The sequence below is a fragment of the Lutra lutra genome, chromosome 3 (assembly GCF_902655055.1).
Source record: "Lutra lutra chromosome 3, mLutLut1.2, whole genome shotgun sequence".
NCBI lineage: Eukaryota > Metazoa > Chordata > Mammalia > Carnivora > Mustelidae > Lutra > Lutra lutra.
The window spans coordinates 75,687,513-75,703,728 of record NC_062280.1 but is presented as its reverse complement, the minus strand read 5'-3'; the positions used below and the strand labels follow the sequence as shown (position 1 = coordinate 75,703,728).

The window sequence follows — 16,216 nt, the reverse complement described above, 5'->3', positions numbered from 1 at the left end:
GAGGCTTTAACCACTGAGCCACCCAGGTGCCCCTGATTTACTTATTTATTATGTTTGTTGCCTGTCCCATCCACCAGAATGCAAGATTGAAGAGGCAGAATTTTTGTGTCATTTGTCCATAGTGTATTCCTTCCACCTAAACCGGACATGCTTAATAAATATTTGCTGAATACATGAGTTGAATGTATAATGAATACATGTTTTCTGTTTAGTCACTGGCTGACATTATTCTGTCAGAGCCCTGCTCAGCCATGGGCACCATCTGTGTCTCCTTTTGGATTCAGCTGGTCTGAATTGGTCTGATTGGACCAGCTTTTTTGGGATTGAGTGTTTTTTCCATACACCCCAGGTCATTTTTGAATGGGTGTGACCCGGGTGTGTTTCTATGCCCGGGTAATCAGCAGTGATTCAGGGATTACACAGCACAGTGGTACTGCCTGGGGCCTCCCCTTCAGCATGGGCTGTGGTGGGGTGGGGTGGGGTGGGGCTGTTTCTCCAAGAAGCCAATTTTGGTGCAGAGTGACTGTTCAGCAAATTACCTAAGCCTGCTGAGCTTCAGTAAAATGGCCTCTTGGTCTGGCTTACTTTGCTGAATTCTTCCGAAGTTCCAGTGAATAATGTGTGGGAAACACATGCACATAAAAAGTGTTTTCAACATTCATTTATTATAAAAATAAAACAAGAGGAGTGAGAAAAGTTATTTAATTTTAGGTGAAGTTTAAATGTGGCCTTCAATAAAAAGTCAGAGGGAAATTGTGAGGGAGAAATTAGGAATGGAGGAATTTGTTACTTAAAGTGCCTTTGGGATTCTTTTGCCCCCATCACTCAAAGTTGTTTTAAATGTTATTCTCCCTTCACTGATTTCTATTATGGCAGGGGCTCCTGGTACATAACCTCCAAAGTGATATTTAAGAGGAATAAATGCAAAGATCTGCACTCGGTCTTCAAAAACAAATTGTACAAATACAGACTGAAGGAGATATGGTTTTATAGCTATTGATAGATTAAAAACTTCTCAAAGATTTGGGAGTATTTTTGTTTTTAATCAGCAACACATGACATTCATGATGGTGGCGTGGTAATAGAAAAATGCTATTGTGATGCCAAACTGATTGAAAAAACATAAAATTGTAGAAAATTGTACTTTACTATTCCCCTCCTCAAACCTGGATTATTGGACTTAGTTCCAAATGCCACAGTTTAAGAATCAGTAAGTTATGTTTAGAGGAGAGTGTGTGGAGATGAAGGGGGCATGAGAGGGAAGCATCTTGTTGAAAGGTGTGTTCTGTGGTTGCTGGCTTCAAATATTTAGAAGATTATACATGGAAGGGGAATAGGACTGTTCTATACTCAATACATGTTACTAGATTCAGATTCACTGAGCACTTTAATATATGTTGTACTCATATTTGTAATAATGGTTTAAGGTATTATTGTTTTTCCCTTTTAGAGTTGAACAAACTCATCCTTGGAGTTGTTCTGTGCTAGTACAAGTTTAACAGCTAACAGGTTCTATAACTGGGATCTGACTACACCGCTTTGGAACTTAAACCCAATAGTATTTCCTACCAAGACAATACCATGACTACCTCCAAATTTATAAGGAGATACATTTCGGTTCAACGTAAGGACTAGAAGGACTGTTCAAAAATGAGTATTGTTGTGAAGTAGTGAGTGTTTCCCCATCACTTGGAGTTCAAGTCTATGCTGCACAGCTACTTTCTAAGGATCTGGTAGTCCCTCAATTTATACATACACTGTATAAAGAAGGACATGCTCACCTCAATAACAAAATATTAAAAATGAAGGCTAGTCATGGAGCCAAAGGATCATTATAAGTGAGGCCTAGTGAATTTAAGTGATTGAGCTACGTTCATTAGTTCAGTAATTATTGGAAAATATGGCATTCAAACTTCATTCTCTGATTTTACAAACTATTTTTTTTCCCCCTATTGCAGCAGTTATCCCTTATCTACTAACTGGGTAATACAGTGTGGAACTAGAGGATATGGAAAGAGGAAGGGCAGAGATGTTTGGGAATTATTGTAATGGATTGTTTGGCATGCTCTTGCTTTATTAAAACAAGCAAAGAATGTGAGTGGTAGTAGGAGAGGGTTTTAAATGATAAGCAGAGAAGGCCACCTAGTAAAGGAAGAACAGAATACTGTGAAAGGTTAAGCAAGGCAAGGACTGTGGATTGTACTGTTATTTCCCTCCTGATGAGTAGATGCTCAACATCTACTTGCTAGAAGGAATGACGTCAACCCTCAACAAATGTTTAAAGGGAAACTTCTGAGTGTTGAGCACTTTGCAATGTCTGGGAACCAAAAATGAACTAGACAAAAATATCTATCCTTTTAAGGAACTCAGTCTAGTAACAAAAGACCACCAAGCAAAGCAATAGGAAAAAAGAAAAAAGTACTAAGGACAATCATAGAGAAGAGATAAGAGATTGCTGCAGGAAGGCATAAAGGAGAGTATCTAATTCAGTGTAAGTGCATAGGGAGAGCATGTGGGTGTGGAAGAAAGAGTGGATGTCAGGGAAGATTCTAAAGAGCAAGTGAAGCATTTATTATCTTGGAGGATAGTAGGAGTTCACCTGGTTAAGTGAGGAATGGATTTCAGGTGGGGGAAAATGTATGGAGATACTGACACAGCCTGTTGTATCTGTGTGTAAATGTGGTGGGAGTCAGAGCTGGAGCTGAAGAGTTCTAGGGATCAGATTATAAACGGCTTTGTATACCATGGTAATTAGCTTGAACTTGATTGTCCAGGTGGACAGCCTCTGAAGAATTTTAAAGAGGGAGGCTCTTTGGTTTCGTAGCATATTCTGACAGTCACGTGGAACAGAAGCAGAAGTGAAATTGGGAAGGCTGGACCTAGAGAGTGGCAAAGAGGTTGAAATAGTGGAGACAGATTATTAGTCACATTAAGAGGAAGAATTCATCCATGGGATTTCAAATCAGAGAAATTTGATTGCCTAGTTGTTGGAAGGGCAAGATTTTATCAATGGAATTAGGTGATACTGAAGTGAGCGGCACAGTGAGTAATAAGGAAGGTCTGGGATTGGGACCATATGGCCGTCCCGAGCTTGTGTGTATCAGCCGATGACTCTTTTGAACTGAATTCAGGAAATGACACAAAAATGATTTGCGCAATAAAATCAGGAGGACGAAGACTCTGAAGTCCGTACATTTGTAGAAAAATAACTACAGTTGGTTGAAGGTGGGGGAAGTAGCCATTATCAGAGGGTCATTTGTGAATAAATTTTGGGCTGAATGGAAAGATCCCCGAAGAAAACCAAATGCCCTGAATCCAGCTCTTCCTCACTACTACCCATTCCCCCCAGGTGCCTTCATTCTTCAGGTTGTGGAGGTCAGAATTTTTTAAAATCTTGAAGACCATGTACTCAAACCTACGTATTTCAGGATGAGGACAGAGAAAAGAAACCACTTGCAAGCCGTCCAGTAGCGGGGGTCTTTCCTTGAGCCCGGGCTTTCTGACTCCAGTTCCAGTGCTCCTTTCATTATCTACACCACTGCGGGCTGGGCAGCGCGGAGTCCCCGGCCGGGCGAGGTTCGCAGGGTCCACCAAGGGTACACTGAAGGCCCCTTCCTCGCCCCGCCCCCGCTCCAGTGGGACTCCCTGTCCCGCCCCCTTCCCGCGCCGGGCGGGGTCGCTGCGCCGCCGCTTCTCGCGCGCTCGCGGGGTCGCGCGGACGCGGGTCGGGCCGCGGGTGCGGGGAGGTCGCCGGGCCGCCCGCGCCGCCGCCCCTTGCCTGACGCACGGAGGGGCCGGGACGCGATTTGCCGCGAGTGGCTGGAGTCGCCGCCGCCGCCGCCGTCCAGGGCCGCTCCGCCCCCAGCCCGCCTTCCTCCCGCCTCGCCCTCCGCCTCCGTCCGCGCCTCGCTCGCGTCCCCGCGTCCTCCCCACCAACCCCGGAGGTGTCGGCCGCCCGCGCCCGCGCCAGCCAGGTGAGTGTGGCCGCCACGCGGCCCAGGCGGCCCGGGCGGGAGGAGCGCGCAGGCCCCGCGGCCGGGTAGCGGGCGCGGGCGGGTGGAGGCGGTAGCGGTGGCGGGCCCAGCTTTCTTCCTGGGCTCGGGCCGCGGGGCGGTGGAGCCGCGCGGCTGAGGGAGGGGCGCCTGCGCCCCGCTGCCGCCTCCACCGCAGACAAAGCGCCTGAGGTGGGAGCCCCGCGGGCGGCCTCTGCCTCCGCGCTGGCTGCCGGGTGCGGCCGCGGCCCTCAGAGCCCGGTCGCTCTGGTTTTCCCCCCCAAGCGCCCTTGTTCATTAATGGGTGAAAGGGACCCGCATCATGCAACAGGTTTGGGCGTTAATCCTTATTTTTCGGCGGGTCTCGTCCTCCCGGCGTGTGGGCACCACATGCGGCGGCGCCCGGCCCCGGGGCAAGCCCAGCGTCCAGCTCCGGCGGCGGGCTTCTTTGTGTGGCCGGTGACCAGCCTTGCCCGGTGGGTGGGGGACTCCCGTCCCGGGGCTGCGGGGAGGCTCCTGGATGCCTCCCTCGCGGCGTGGGTCTTGGCTTCCCCCGGGCCTGCAGGATGTTAACATCCCTCCAGCCTTTGGAAGAGTCACAAAGGGAAGGAAGAGGGTTGGCAAGGATTTGTGGTTATGTATTTATTTTTTATATGTTAGGTAGACTGATAGCAGAAAGGAGCCGCAGTCTGGTCGGCTCGTGAGGGTGCGGGTGGGATTTCACCCTGGGATGCACGGTTTGGACTTGCTGCTGCTCTGACAGCAAGTGGTTTTCTTGGTGCTTTGACATCTTTCTCTCATACACAGATATCGTATCGCCCCAGAAGTTGGAAGTGCTGTTGAGGGAGTAACTCTGTAGCAGCTGTTTGACAGGTCACCTCTTTCTGCACCTCTTAATGCACCTATTTCTGTGACAAATACACCCGTTACACATCATGGCATAGGTTAAATTAAAATTGCCACTGAAAACATCCCCGTTTTGGAAAACGTTAATCCATATGGTTTTCTTGGGCTTGATTTTGGCGTATTTTGTTAGGTGTGAACAGCCCCCCCTCCCCACCCCAAGGAAGAGTACATAACAAAGAACAATTTATTTTTGTTCACATACCTTGGTCATGGTGTTACCTAGCTGGTTTCATTGGTATGCTATTTTAGTATAACAATACTAAATGGAAGGAAAATATCTTACTTTTGCTTTGAGCAATAAAATGCTTCTTTGTTCTAGAACCAGGAAGCTTTTATACATAATACTTTCTGTGGACAAAAGTTGGTGACTCTCTTTACCCCATGACCCAATACGTGAAAAAATTCCCAGATGACTTAGCATTACACAACTCTATAGATTGTTTTTCTATCCCAAACTCCAGGAAATCATTTTGCTCTGTTTTTATTCAGGCAATCTAGACTAAATATAGTCTTAAAATTTGGGCCTTACTCTATAAATTCCCCAGCATTAGGGAATGAGTTGATTACATTTAGTTTGTTAAGCATTTTAAGCCCTGAGAATAATAATAAGAGTAATGGAGATTAGAAGCTGGTGATGGATTTAGCAGAGTGACAGCAGATTGGAACATGGAATGTGGTAGAGGTTGCAAAGTTCCATCTACTTGGGTTTTAGTTGATCAGTGGCAAGGACATATCTGAAAAGTAAATGTCCACTAATTAAAAAAGCAGAAAAGGGTGTAACATTTTGACCTATTCCTCCCCGCCCCCACACCCTCCGGTGTAATTCTGTAAAAACTCCTCAAAGCTCTTTCTACTCCCTAAAAACAAACTTGCTATTAATAGGGACTTTACTTTTAAAGAAATAAAATTATGCCAAATTAATCTGATCTGTGGAAAGTTTTTCTAACATGATTAGTAGTTTTACTTTACCCAAAATACCGTTCATCTTTGTAACATCCACCTTCAAAGAGCTTTCATAGCTGTTCCAGGATACAGGAACAGCCTCTTGAGAAAAATAGCATTTTGAAAAATGAAAAGGAGCAGAAACTTACATTATATAATATATATAATATAATATATAATATAATATAATATAATATATAATATATCATTGTATCACTACTTCATTCCTTTTTATGGCTGAATAATCTTTCTTGTATGGATATGCTACATTTTGATGATTGTTTCATTCGTTGATGGATGTTTGGGTTGTTTCCACTTTCTGGCTATTATGAGTAATGCTGCTATGAACATTCATTTATAAGTTTTTGTGTGTGCACATGTTTTCAGTTCTCTTGGGCATATACTTAGATGTGGTATTGCTGGGTCATATGCTAACTCTGTTTAACTTAAGGAATTGCCAAACTATTTTCCATAGCTGCTGTAGCATTTTACATGTCCACTAGCAAAGTATGAGGGTTCCATTTTCTCCAGTACTTGTTAATGTTGTCTTTTTGATGATAGCCATCCTAGTGGGTGTGAAGTGGTATCTCATTGTGGTTTTCATTTGCATTTCCCTAATGCTAATGATGTTGAGTATCTTTTCATGTTCTTATGGATCATTTGTTTATCTTCTTTAGAAAAATGTCTAATTTATAATAGCTTCTAACTTTATGTTTTCACGTGTACTTTCTATTTCGTCTTTGAAATAATTCTGTAAGTTAAGTTTATCCCTATTTTATTGCTGGGAAGCTAAGGTGCAAAAAGGTTAAATAATTTGCTTGTTTTTTAAGCTTACAGAGTTAGTGGGAGGGTTTGAATATAAACTCAGGTCTTCTAACTCTGCTTCCTGCATTCTTTTTACCCCAAGAGGCATACAGAAGTTAAATTGTGTTTGCAAATTTGCTTGGCTAATCATTGACAAAGTGGGGGAAAATAAATAAAAAGCAAACCAAACAACAAAAAGCAGGCGGCCATACTGCCTGATACTCATCGGATTTTACTATTTAAAAAAAAAAAATAGTTTTTTTTTTTTTTTTTTTAAGATTTCTATTTATTTATTTGACAGAGAGGAAGATCACAAGTAGGCAGAGAGACGGCGGGGGGGGGGGGGGGGGGGGGGAAGCAGGTTCCCTGCTGAGCAGAGAGCCCCGGTGCAGGGCTCCATCCCAGGACCCTGAGATCATGACCTGAGCCGAAGGCAGAGGCTTAACCCACTGAGCCACCCAGGCGCCCCAGATTTTACTATTTTTAAAATAAATTCTTTGTGTTCTCCTATCCTAATAAGGTAGGATTTCCCCTCTAGGGAAGCAGTCAGAACAATTAAACCTAGTAACCCACCTTCTTGGTGACATAGCTAATCCTAGAACCCATTCTTCACTGAGACATCGTATTTTATATTATCCTGCAGCTTCCATGTTCTCTATTTTTCCACTAATTTATTCACTGTATCTTAAAATAATTGAATAATATAACATTTTTCATAAACACTAAAATTCTGGATGAAACTGAAATTAACTTTTATTTTTGAGCAGGGCAGTTTGCCAGTTTCATTTCGAAGTGCGGGATTACTAAGATACAAATTTCAGTTTTTATGTGGAACTCTGTATCAGACATAGGTATGCGAAATTATCAGCTCTTTAGAGGGTAGGTAGAGGCATATGTTAATTATTCATCTTTGCAAGTCCATTATCTAACGTAGTGCCCAGTACTCTGAATACATTTGAATTTTTTAACACCCCCTCCCCCAAAAAACCAGCAAAAATTATCTAGTACTCTTTTTTTAGAAGAAAGGCAGTACAAATTCCAGAAAAAGAATATATTTCTTACCCCTGACACATGACCTAAAAATATAATAAATGATAAAAATTAGAACTTGATTTAAAATTCAGCACTCTAGCTTATGGAAGGAAGTAACTGTTGTTCCATCCTGTGTTTTAAAAGATAGGCTCTAGACGGGGCACCTGTGTGGTGCAGTTGGTTAAGAGTCCAATTCTTGGTTTTGGCTCAGGTTGCGATCTAGTCCTGTGTTGGGCTCTGTGCTCAGCTGCTTAGCTCTCCCTCTCTGGGCCCCTGGGTAGCTCTGTGGCTAACCGTGTGTCTTTGGCTCAGGTCATGATCCCAGGGTCTTGGGATTAAGCCCCACCTTGGGCTCCCTGCTCTGTGAGAAGCCTGCTTCTCCCTCTCCCACTCCCCCTTCTTGTGTTCCCTCTCTAGCTGTGTCCGTCTCTCTCTCTCTGTGTCAAATAAGTAAATAAAATATTAAAAAAAAAATTTTTTTTTTAAAAGAAAGATTCTAGCTCTCCCTCTTCCCCTGCCCCTCGCCCTGTGGACACACACTCTTTTTGTGTCTCTCTCTCTCTCTCTCAAATAAATAAGTAAATCTTTGAAGGAAAAAAAAATAGACTCTAGGGATGCCTGGCTGGCCCTGTTGGTAGAGCATGTGACTCTTGATCTCTGGGTCCTGAATTCAAGTCCCATGTTGGGCATAGAGTTTACTTAAAAAAAAAAAAAAAAAAAGCTCTAAGTACCTGGTGGCTGGCACAAGTGTTTATTAGCTCAGTGCCCATACATAGGAACTACACCCTGAATGTTGGTTAAATAAGTGAATGTCCAATGAGTGAATGAAAGGATTAGTTTTTATTGTAGCATGTAGAAGAGATAACAGCAAATGAGTATTTAGGCTGTGCTTTTCATTTGTATATTCTAATAGCAAACATGATACATGTTCATTATAAAAATTCAAATAATATGTGGGTATATTCAATAAAAGCTGAAACTCTTCCTTTACTTCTTGTCCCCTTCCCTTCCTTCACCCCCAAGATCATTCCTGTCCCAGGTAACAATTGTTAACAGTTTAGGGTTTTTGGGGCGCCTGGGTGGCTCAGTGGGTTGGGCCGCTGCCTTGGGCTCAGGTCATGATCCCAGGTCCTGGGTTCGAGCCCCGCATCGGGCTCTCTGCTCTCTCGGGGAGCCTGCTTCCTCCTCTCTCTCTGCCTGCCTCTCTGCCTACTTGTGATTTCTCTCTGTCAAATAAATAAATAAAATCTTAAAAAAAAAAAACAGTTTAGGGTTTATATTTCCACTTGTGTCTTTGGTTTATGTGTGCATATGTATAAATATGCATTTACAAATCTGGCCATATTATATACATACATTCACAATGGTTTTTCCTTTACAAATAGGATCATACTACACATTTCCTTAGCTTTTAAATTAAATATATTAAGACTTAAGCATTTATAGTCACAAATGATAAATGTAATATTTATTACTATTGCCTGGATTTGGTATCAGGATTAAGCTTACCTCTAAGAATGAATTGAGAAATATTCCTTTATTCCCCTGTGTTTTAGAATAGTGTAAAAATATCTGCCCTGTAAGCATTTATTAGAAATTCCTGGATAACCTTGGGAGAGGGAAGAGCTCTGAGGCAACCTTTTAAATTTTTCTTGTTTTTATTTGGTCTATTAAGTTTTGGTTCTTATTTTCTGTTACATTTTTGGTGAAAGAATCCTTTAAAAATTTCTAGGCTATTTAGAGTTTGAGTTTAGTAGACCATGATTTGTAAATACTTAACACGGTTTTGAGGCAGCTTAGTAGGGAAAAGTAGTGGTGTAAACACTTGATTTAATCCGCCTTATGACTTACTAGCTTTGTGACTTTGGACAGGTTAATAATTTCTCTCAGTAAAATGGGATAAATATACTCACTTTATAGGGTAGGTATTAGGAAAGAGATTAGTATATGTTCAGCATCTAATAGGTGTTCAGACTTCTAATTTTTTTCTTTGTATGGTCATTTGTGACAAACATGAGGTGTTGGGTTCTGTTTGCATGCTGCTTGGTGTACTGGAAAGAGCATTAAGACCTTGGAGTTTTAGCCTGTGTCTCACGGTTACTAACCATTGGCTTTGGACAAGTCTGCTCAGCTTCTGTTTCCTTACCTATAAAAAAAAACAGTAGGAAAACTAACACTTGTTGAGCATCTATTCTATATGCATTTAGTAGACAGTTTACAAGTCTTAACCTCATTTAATCCTTTCAATAACTCTATCAAATAGAGATGACGTTTATTTCCCATCTTAACAGTCGAAACAAAGGTGCAGGGATTGGATTTTCTGACATCCATTTAAAGGTACTCCCCACCCTCTACGCCTGTCCATGTTCGTTTAGTCTAGTCGGTACAGCTATCCTCTCTTGGGGATGATAGGGTGTGCCCCTGCGTATAGGGAATTCCAGATGAGCAAACTGCAAACTGAAATACCAAATATATTAAAAAAAAAACCCCAAACTGAACCAGTATAGGATGAGACTACTTATTTATTAATGATTCCCATTAATAAAATACAAATATAGGATGGTTAATGTATCCTAATGCTTATACTTGAGAGTAATAATTTGTTTTTATTATTATTATTTTTTTAAAATTTATTTGACAGACAGAGATCACAAGTAGGTGGGGAGGAAGGCAGAGAGATTGGAGGAAGCAGGGTCCCCGCTGAGCAGAGAGCCCGATGTGGGGCTCGATCCCAGGACCCTGGGATCATGACCTGAGCTGAAGGCAGAGGCTTTAACCCACTGAGCCACCCAGGCGCCCATAATTTAAGTTTTTAAGTACTTGTGTTGTTCATTTACAGAAACTACAGATTGTTGGAAAGGAGTAGAGAAAATCTGCATTATAATTCATTGTCTATTTGCAGACTTGCAGAGTCATTTAAAAAATGAACCTGCCTTTGTCAGCTGGTGTATAAAGAACTATTGATTATGTTCTTGAAAGGTAGTCATATTGTATTTCCTTTGATAGGGTTTGCCAAAGCTTTTGCTCTGAGTTTCATTTTATTTGATCAGAGGCAATGATATCGATTTGGCTTTTTTGCTAGCTTTGTGCTAGGGATACTAAAAAAAAATACTGTTAGGACATTACAAATTAAATTGTGATTGAATAATAGTATAGAAGGTCACAAAATTCTGTCTACTGAAGCTTCATTTATCATTTTTGTTCTATTTGGTAGGAGTGGGAATTCCTATGTTTAAGTTAGAGAATTTTTATCAGAGTTAGGTTTGAGTTGTGTTATGTAAATTCTCACTGATAATGAATTTTTCTTTTTGGCAGAATATAGTACAAAGTGTCATGAGCTATATGTGTTGGAAAATATGGTTCTCGTCTTCAAAGAGTTTATACTCTTAGGGAGGCACTGAAGGAAGAAACAAAGTAAAAGGACAGAGTGAGTTCTTAAAGCTTGTGCCTGCTCTTTGGAAAATCAATTTTGCTGCATTGGGCTTTTGTAAGATACCATATGTATCGCCTGAAGTTGTTTATCTTGTATATCTTGTTCATTCTATAGTGTTCTCTCTCTCTTTTTTTAAAGATTTTATTTATTTATTTGTCTCAGAAAGAGAGAGAGCGAGTGAGCACAGGCAGAGTGGCAGGCAGAGGTAGAGGGTGAGGGCTCCCCACTGAGCAAGGAGCCCAATGAGGGACTATATCCCAGGATGCTGGGATCATGACCTGAGCTGAAGGCAGCTGCCCAACTGACTTAGCCACCCAGGCGTCCTGTTCTCTTTGTTTTATAAAAATTACTCTTTGGTCTAAGTAGATAGAAGTTCCTCATCGGAGTACCTTTCTGTTTTATCTCCAGGACTGTGGACTGGGTTTTCCTTTTTGTGATGGCTACTAGAAAGCCAAAGCCAGATTTGTGGCACACTCCAGAGCAGACATAGTGATTTTGTGCTCTACATTTTTTTTTTTTTGTCTTTTTCTTGGCACCATTTTTAGTGTTTTCTTTATTCTTTTGCTTTTATTTTAAAAATTTATTAACTTTATAGTTCACGTATTCTTGTAAGTCTCATTAATCATTTTCAGAACAAAATAGTGGTGTATATGTAAATAAATATACATGAAATCCATGGAAGAACATATCAAGGCAAACAGATTAATATAGTAGAGACCAGATGTAGCAAATAGGTTTTATTCATGGGCTAGCTTTGATTGATGGTGGCTTTGTGAAACATTGCATTATGGAGTAGTTGGAGGCAGCATGCAGATTTAGTGGGAAAGACCACTCTGATCACTGAGCAGTTTTGTTGTTATGGGTGTGGGAGTAGTGATAGCACGGGTGCCTGTATTTGCCATCCCTTTTATAGAAAAAACATAGAGCATACTGAATGGTACAATAAGTAGGTGGATTTTTACGTTTAGAGCTAGGTTTGGCTGGAAAAGATGTAGATTTGAGGAACAAGTTGGTGAATTGTTGAAACTGGCAGTCAGATTGGTGCATCTAGAATATAGTGTCTCTAGTGCATTAAGGAAAAATTAGGTTGGTGGAAAAAATTGAGGAATGGAATGTGATAGCCTTAACAGGTAGATGGAGGTGATTAGACTTTTTTATGTCCTAAAATTTTAATTAATTCTTATATTATTTCCAGTGGTTTTGCTTTAGTTCAGGTCTTTGTCATCCTTTTCATTTTAAAAGTTAAATTATTTTTTGAGTAGCTAATGCATTCATATATTTCAAAATTAAAAAGGTACAAAAGGACACATTAAAAAGTCTTCCTTTTATTCCTGTTTCTCAGCTACTGAGTTTTCTCCTCCATAGGGTCATCCAGTATTATCAGATTTGTAAGTATCTTTCCAGAAATATTTTATGTATACATTTGTGTTTTCCTGTCCATTTTACACAAATAAATATTTCTGTACCTATATATGGAATTGTTTCTTCCATACTATATACAATATTCTGTATCTTACATTTTTCATTTCTTAGAGATTTTTTTGATATCAATACACAAGGAATTTTCTTCTTTGTAAAAAAATAAACCTTTTGGGGTGCTTGGGTGGCAAAGTTGATTAAGCCTCCAACCCTTAGTTTCAGCTCAGGTTGTGATCTCAGGGTTGTGGGGTTGAGCCGTCAGTCAGGCTCCATGCTCAGATCAGAGTCTGCTTAGGACTCTCTCTCTCTCTGCCCGTCTCCAGCCCTCACCCCAGCTCTCTTTTTCTAAAATAAATAAATCTTAAAACCAAAAACCTTTTGCTTTGGAATAATTTCAGATTTACAGGAAAGTTGCACAAAACAGTACAAAAAGTTCTTATATATAACTCACCCATTTTGTTTCCTCAAATGTTATTATCTTATTGTGGTACATTTATCAAAACTGGGAAACTGAACATCAGTACCTTATTGTTAACTACACTGTAGACTTTATATGGATATCACCAGTTTTTCCATTAATGTCCTCTTTCTGTTACAGGATTTCATCCAGAATACCATATTGCATTTATTTATCTTGTCTCCCTAGTCTCCTCTGACAGTTTCTCAGTCCTTTTTTTTTTTTACTGTCTTGAGGAGTGCCGGTCAGATAGCTTACAGAATCTCTCTCAAATTGGGTTTGTCTGATGTTTTCCTCATGATTAGAATAGGGCTATGGCTTTCTGGAAATAATACACAAAGTTGAGTTGCTCTTCTCATCATGTCATTGAGGGAATACTTGATATTTCTGTGACATTACTGGTGATGTTAACCTGGATCACTTGGTTAAGGTAGTGTTTGCCAGTTTTCTTCAATGTAATGTTACTATTTTTCCCTTTTTGTACTTCATTTTTAAAAGTGAGTCACTGAATTCAGTCTGCCTTCAAAGTAGGAGGGAGAACTAAAGGACTTTCTTTTTAAAAACGTAATACACTTGGGGGCGCCTGGTTGACTCTGCGAAGAGCACACAACTCTGGGTGGTGAGTTCGAGCTCCAAGTTGTGTGTAGAGATTAAAATATAATACTCCTGGGGTGCCTGAGTGGCTCAGTCAGTGAAGCATCTGCCTTCATTTCAGGTCATGATCCCAGGGTCATGGGATCAAGTCCTGAGTTTGGCTCCTTGCTCAACAGAGAGCCTCCTTTTCCCTCTGCCTGCTGCTCTCCTTGCTTGCGATTTTCCCCTCTCTTTCTCTGAAAAAGAAATAATAAAATCTTAAAAAAAAAAAAAAAGTAATACTCCTTAAGATGGATGTACCATATATTTTATTCAGTTATTTTCCTGTTGATCTATATTTAGATGATTTAATGTAACAGTTAAGAAAACGGGCTCCAGGAGCGCCTGGGTGGCTCAGTGGGTTAAGCCGCTGCCTTCGGCTCAGGTCATGATCTCAGGGTCCTGGGATCGAGTCCCACATCGGGCTCTCTGCTCAGCAAGAAGCCTGCTTCCCTCTCTCTCTCTGCCTGCCTCTCTGTCTACTTGTGATCTCTCTCTGTCAAATAAATAAATAAAATCTTTAAAAAAAAAAAAAAGAAAACGGGCTCCAGAGCTAACACTACCAATAATCAAATCTTCGCTCCACGTTAGTTATGTGATCTTGGGCTACTTTTACTTGGCCTCTCAGTTTCTTCATCTTTAAGATGGGGTTGTTAATAGCACATACCTTATAGTACTGTTGGGAGAATTTAATGAGAAAATATGCAAAGTGCTTAAAATAGTGTCTGCTGCTATATTAAGTGCTAGATAAGTGTTTGCTATTATTCACTTTTTTGTCCTTACGATAATACTGCAATGAGTAAGTTTGTATATGTTATTTCATACACAGTGGTGGGGCAGGTGAGTATACCATATGATAAATTTCTAGAAATGCTTACTTGCCTTTGTAATTTTGATAGATATTGCCAAATTTGCCTCCCATAGAGGTTATAGTATTTTGCATATTCATCAGATATATGAGAACGCTGAGTTGTTCTAACAACAACAAAAAAAGATATGAGAGCATCTGTGTTTCTGTATCCATGTTATCAAATTATTTGATCTTTGCCAATCGATTGGTGCCTACTTTTATTATGAATTAATTTGAGCATCTTTTTTTTTTTAAGATTCTATTTATTTATTTGACAGACAGAGATCACAAGTAGGCAGGGAGGCAGGCAGAGAGAGAGGAGGAAACAGGCTCCCTGCTGAGCAGAGAGCCCGATGCAGGGCTTGATCCCAGGATCCTGACCTGAGCTGAGGCAGAGGCTTTAACCCACTGAGCCACCCAGGCGCCCCGATCATCTTTTTATTGAGCCATTTAAGAGTTTAGATTTTGATGCTGCTTGTGATGTAACCTGGACTTCATCAGCTGGGAAATGATAAAAAATGTTGTTGGGGAAAATAATTATAGTAACTAGGTAAGGAATAGTTTGGACCTGGGAAAGACTATGGTTGCAAGAAGTGGGTCATTAGTGGGTCATTAAGTTGCTGGCCTCTCTTCTGGTGTGATAGTGGGGTGTCTTTGTAATTGTTTTTTAAAAAGCTTTTTTTTTTTTTTTAAGATTTTATTTATTTATTTGAGGGTTGGGGAGAGCATAAAGAGAGAAGCAGACTCCCAGCTGAGCAGAGAGCCCTTCACGGGGCTCGATCCCAGGACCCTGGGATCATGACCTGAGCCGAAGGCAGAGGCTTAACCAACTGCGGCACCCTTTTAAAGAGTTTTAAGAAGGGTTGCCACCATCCTACATTTGTAGCCAGAAATGAAGGAAGCTGTAGGGGTGCAGGTTGGAAGGAAAGGCTGCAGTTGCATTAAAGTAAGACTGAAAGTTAATCAACCTGATACATTTTTTATGATATTTATTTTTATGTTGCATAATAATTAGGCAGAAATTAAAATATATTGTAATTAGTTATATATATTTATAATTAAATTTTTTTTTTAGATTTTATTTGTTTATTTGACAGAGGGATACACAGTGAGAGAGGGAACACAAGCAGGGGGAGTGAGAGAGGAGAGGCAGGCTTCCTGCCAAGCAAGGAGCCGGATGCGGGGATCGATCCCAGGACCCTGGAATCATGACCTGAGCCGAAGACAGACGCTTAACAACTGGGCCATCCAGCGCCCCTGTAATTAATTTTAACATCCAGTTTTATGAGTTTTTCTTTACTATTGCATTCTCTGGTATGTATAATCATGGCCAGTTTATAGTTCTTTTTCTGATATCATGTATTTTTTTAAAAGGTTTTTATTTATTTGACACACACACAGAGAGGGAGTACAAGTAGGCAGAGGGAGAAGGCAAGTGGACTTTCCACTGAGAAGGGAGCCTGACTCGGGACTCTATCCCAAGACCATACGAACATGACCTGAGCTGAAGGTAGCTGCTTAACTGACTGAGCCACCCAGGGGCCCCTCTGATATCATATATTGTGTACTGTTAAGTGGTTATGGTTAACTGCCCCCCTCTAATCCCCCAACCCCACCACTAACTACAGTGTAAAAAACAAAAGTGCTGAATCTTACTTTACGTAACCTGGATGGGCACGGTAGTGGGCTTGATGGCCCTTTGCTCTTTTCCTTTGTTGAGTTTCATATTTGGAGTTCATGAGCTTAAC

At 40.9% G+C, this 16,216-nt stretch overlaps 2 protein-coding genes across 4 annotated transcripts in view; one reads left to right on the top strand and one right to left on the bottom strand.

Annotated features, from left to right (window-relative positions):
• Nucleotides 1–3,252: 3,252 nt before the first annotated feature.
• Nucleotides 3,253–6,405, bottom strand: LOC125095565 (uncharacterized). The gene is made up of 5 exons (XM_047722031.1): nt 6,375–6,405; nt 5,877–5,942; nt 4,796–4,900; nt 4,412–4,422; nt 3,253–3,972 (listed from the first exon to the last, which is right to left on the bottom strand). Exons 1-5 carry the CDS (start codon nt 6,403–6,405, stop codon nt 3,253–3,255), a joined length of 933 nt encoding a protein of 310 aa, XP_047577987.1.
• Nucleotides 3,766–16,216, top strand: part of SESTD1 (SEC14 and spectrin domain containing 1) — a 142,151-nt gene continuing 129,700 nt past the window's right edge. For all 3 annotated transcript variants that reach the window (XM_047722310.1, XM_047722309.1, XM_047722311.1), the window contains exon 1: nt 3,766–3,974. The gene's annotated coding sequence lies outside the window, so the exon portion shown is untranslated. The remainder of the gene's footprint in view (nt 3,975–16,216) is intronic.

Bases quoted from the DNA above. Each gene is read 5' to 3' on its own strand.
- LOC125095565 (XM_047722031.1), bottom strand. From the start codon at position 6,405: ATGGCTATCATCAAAAAGACAACATTAACAA. The intron at 5,943-6,374 runs GTACTGGAGAAA...ATTTTTCTCAAG, and splicing joins CAAAAAGACAACATTAACAA to AGGCTGTTCCTGTATCCTGG. The intron at 4,901-5,876 runs GTATTTTGGGTA...TATTTGTCACAG, and splicing joins GGATGTTACAAAGATGAACG to AAATAGGTGCATTAAGAGGT.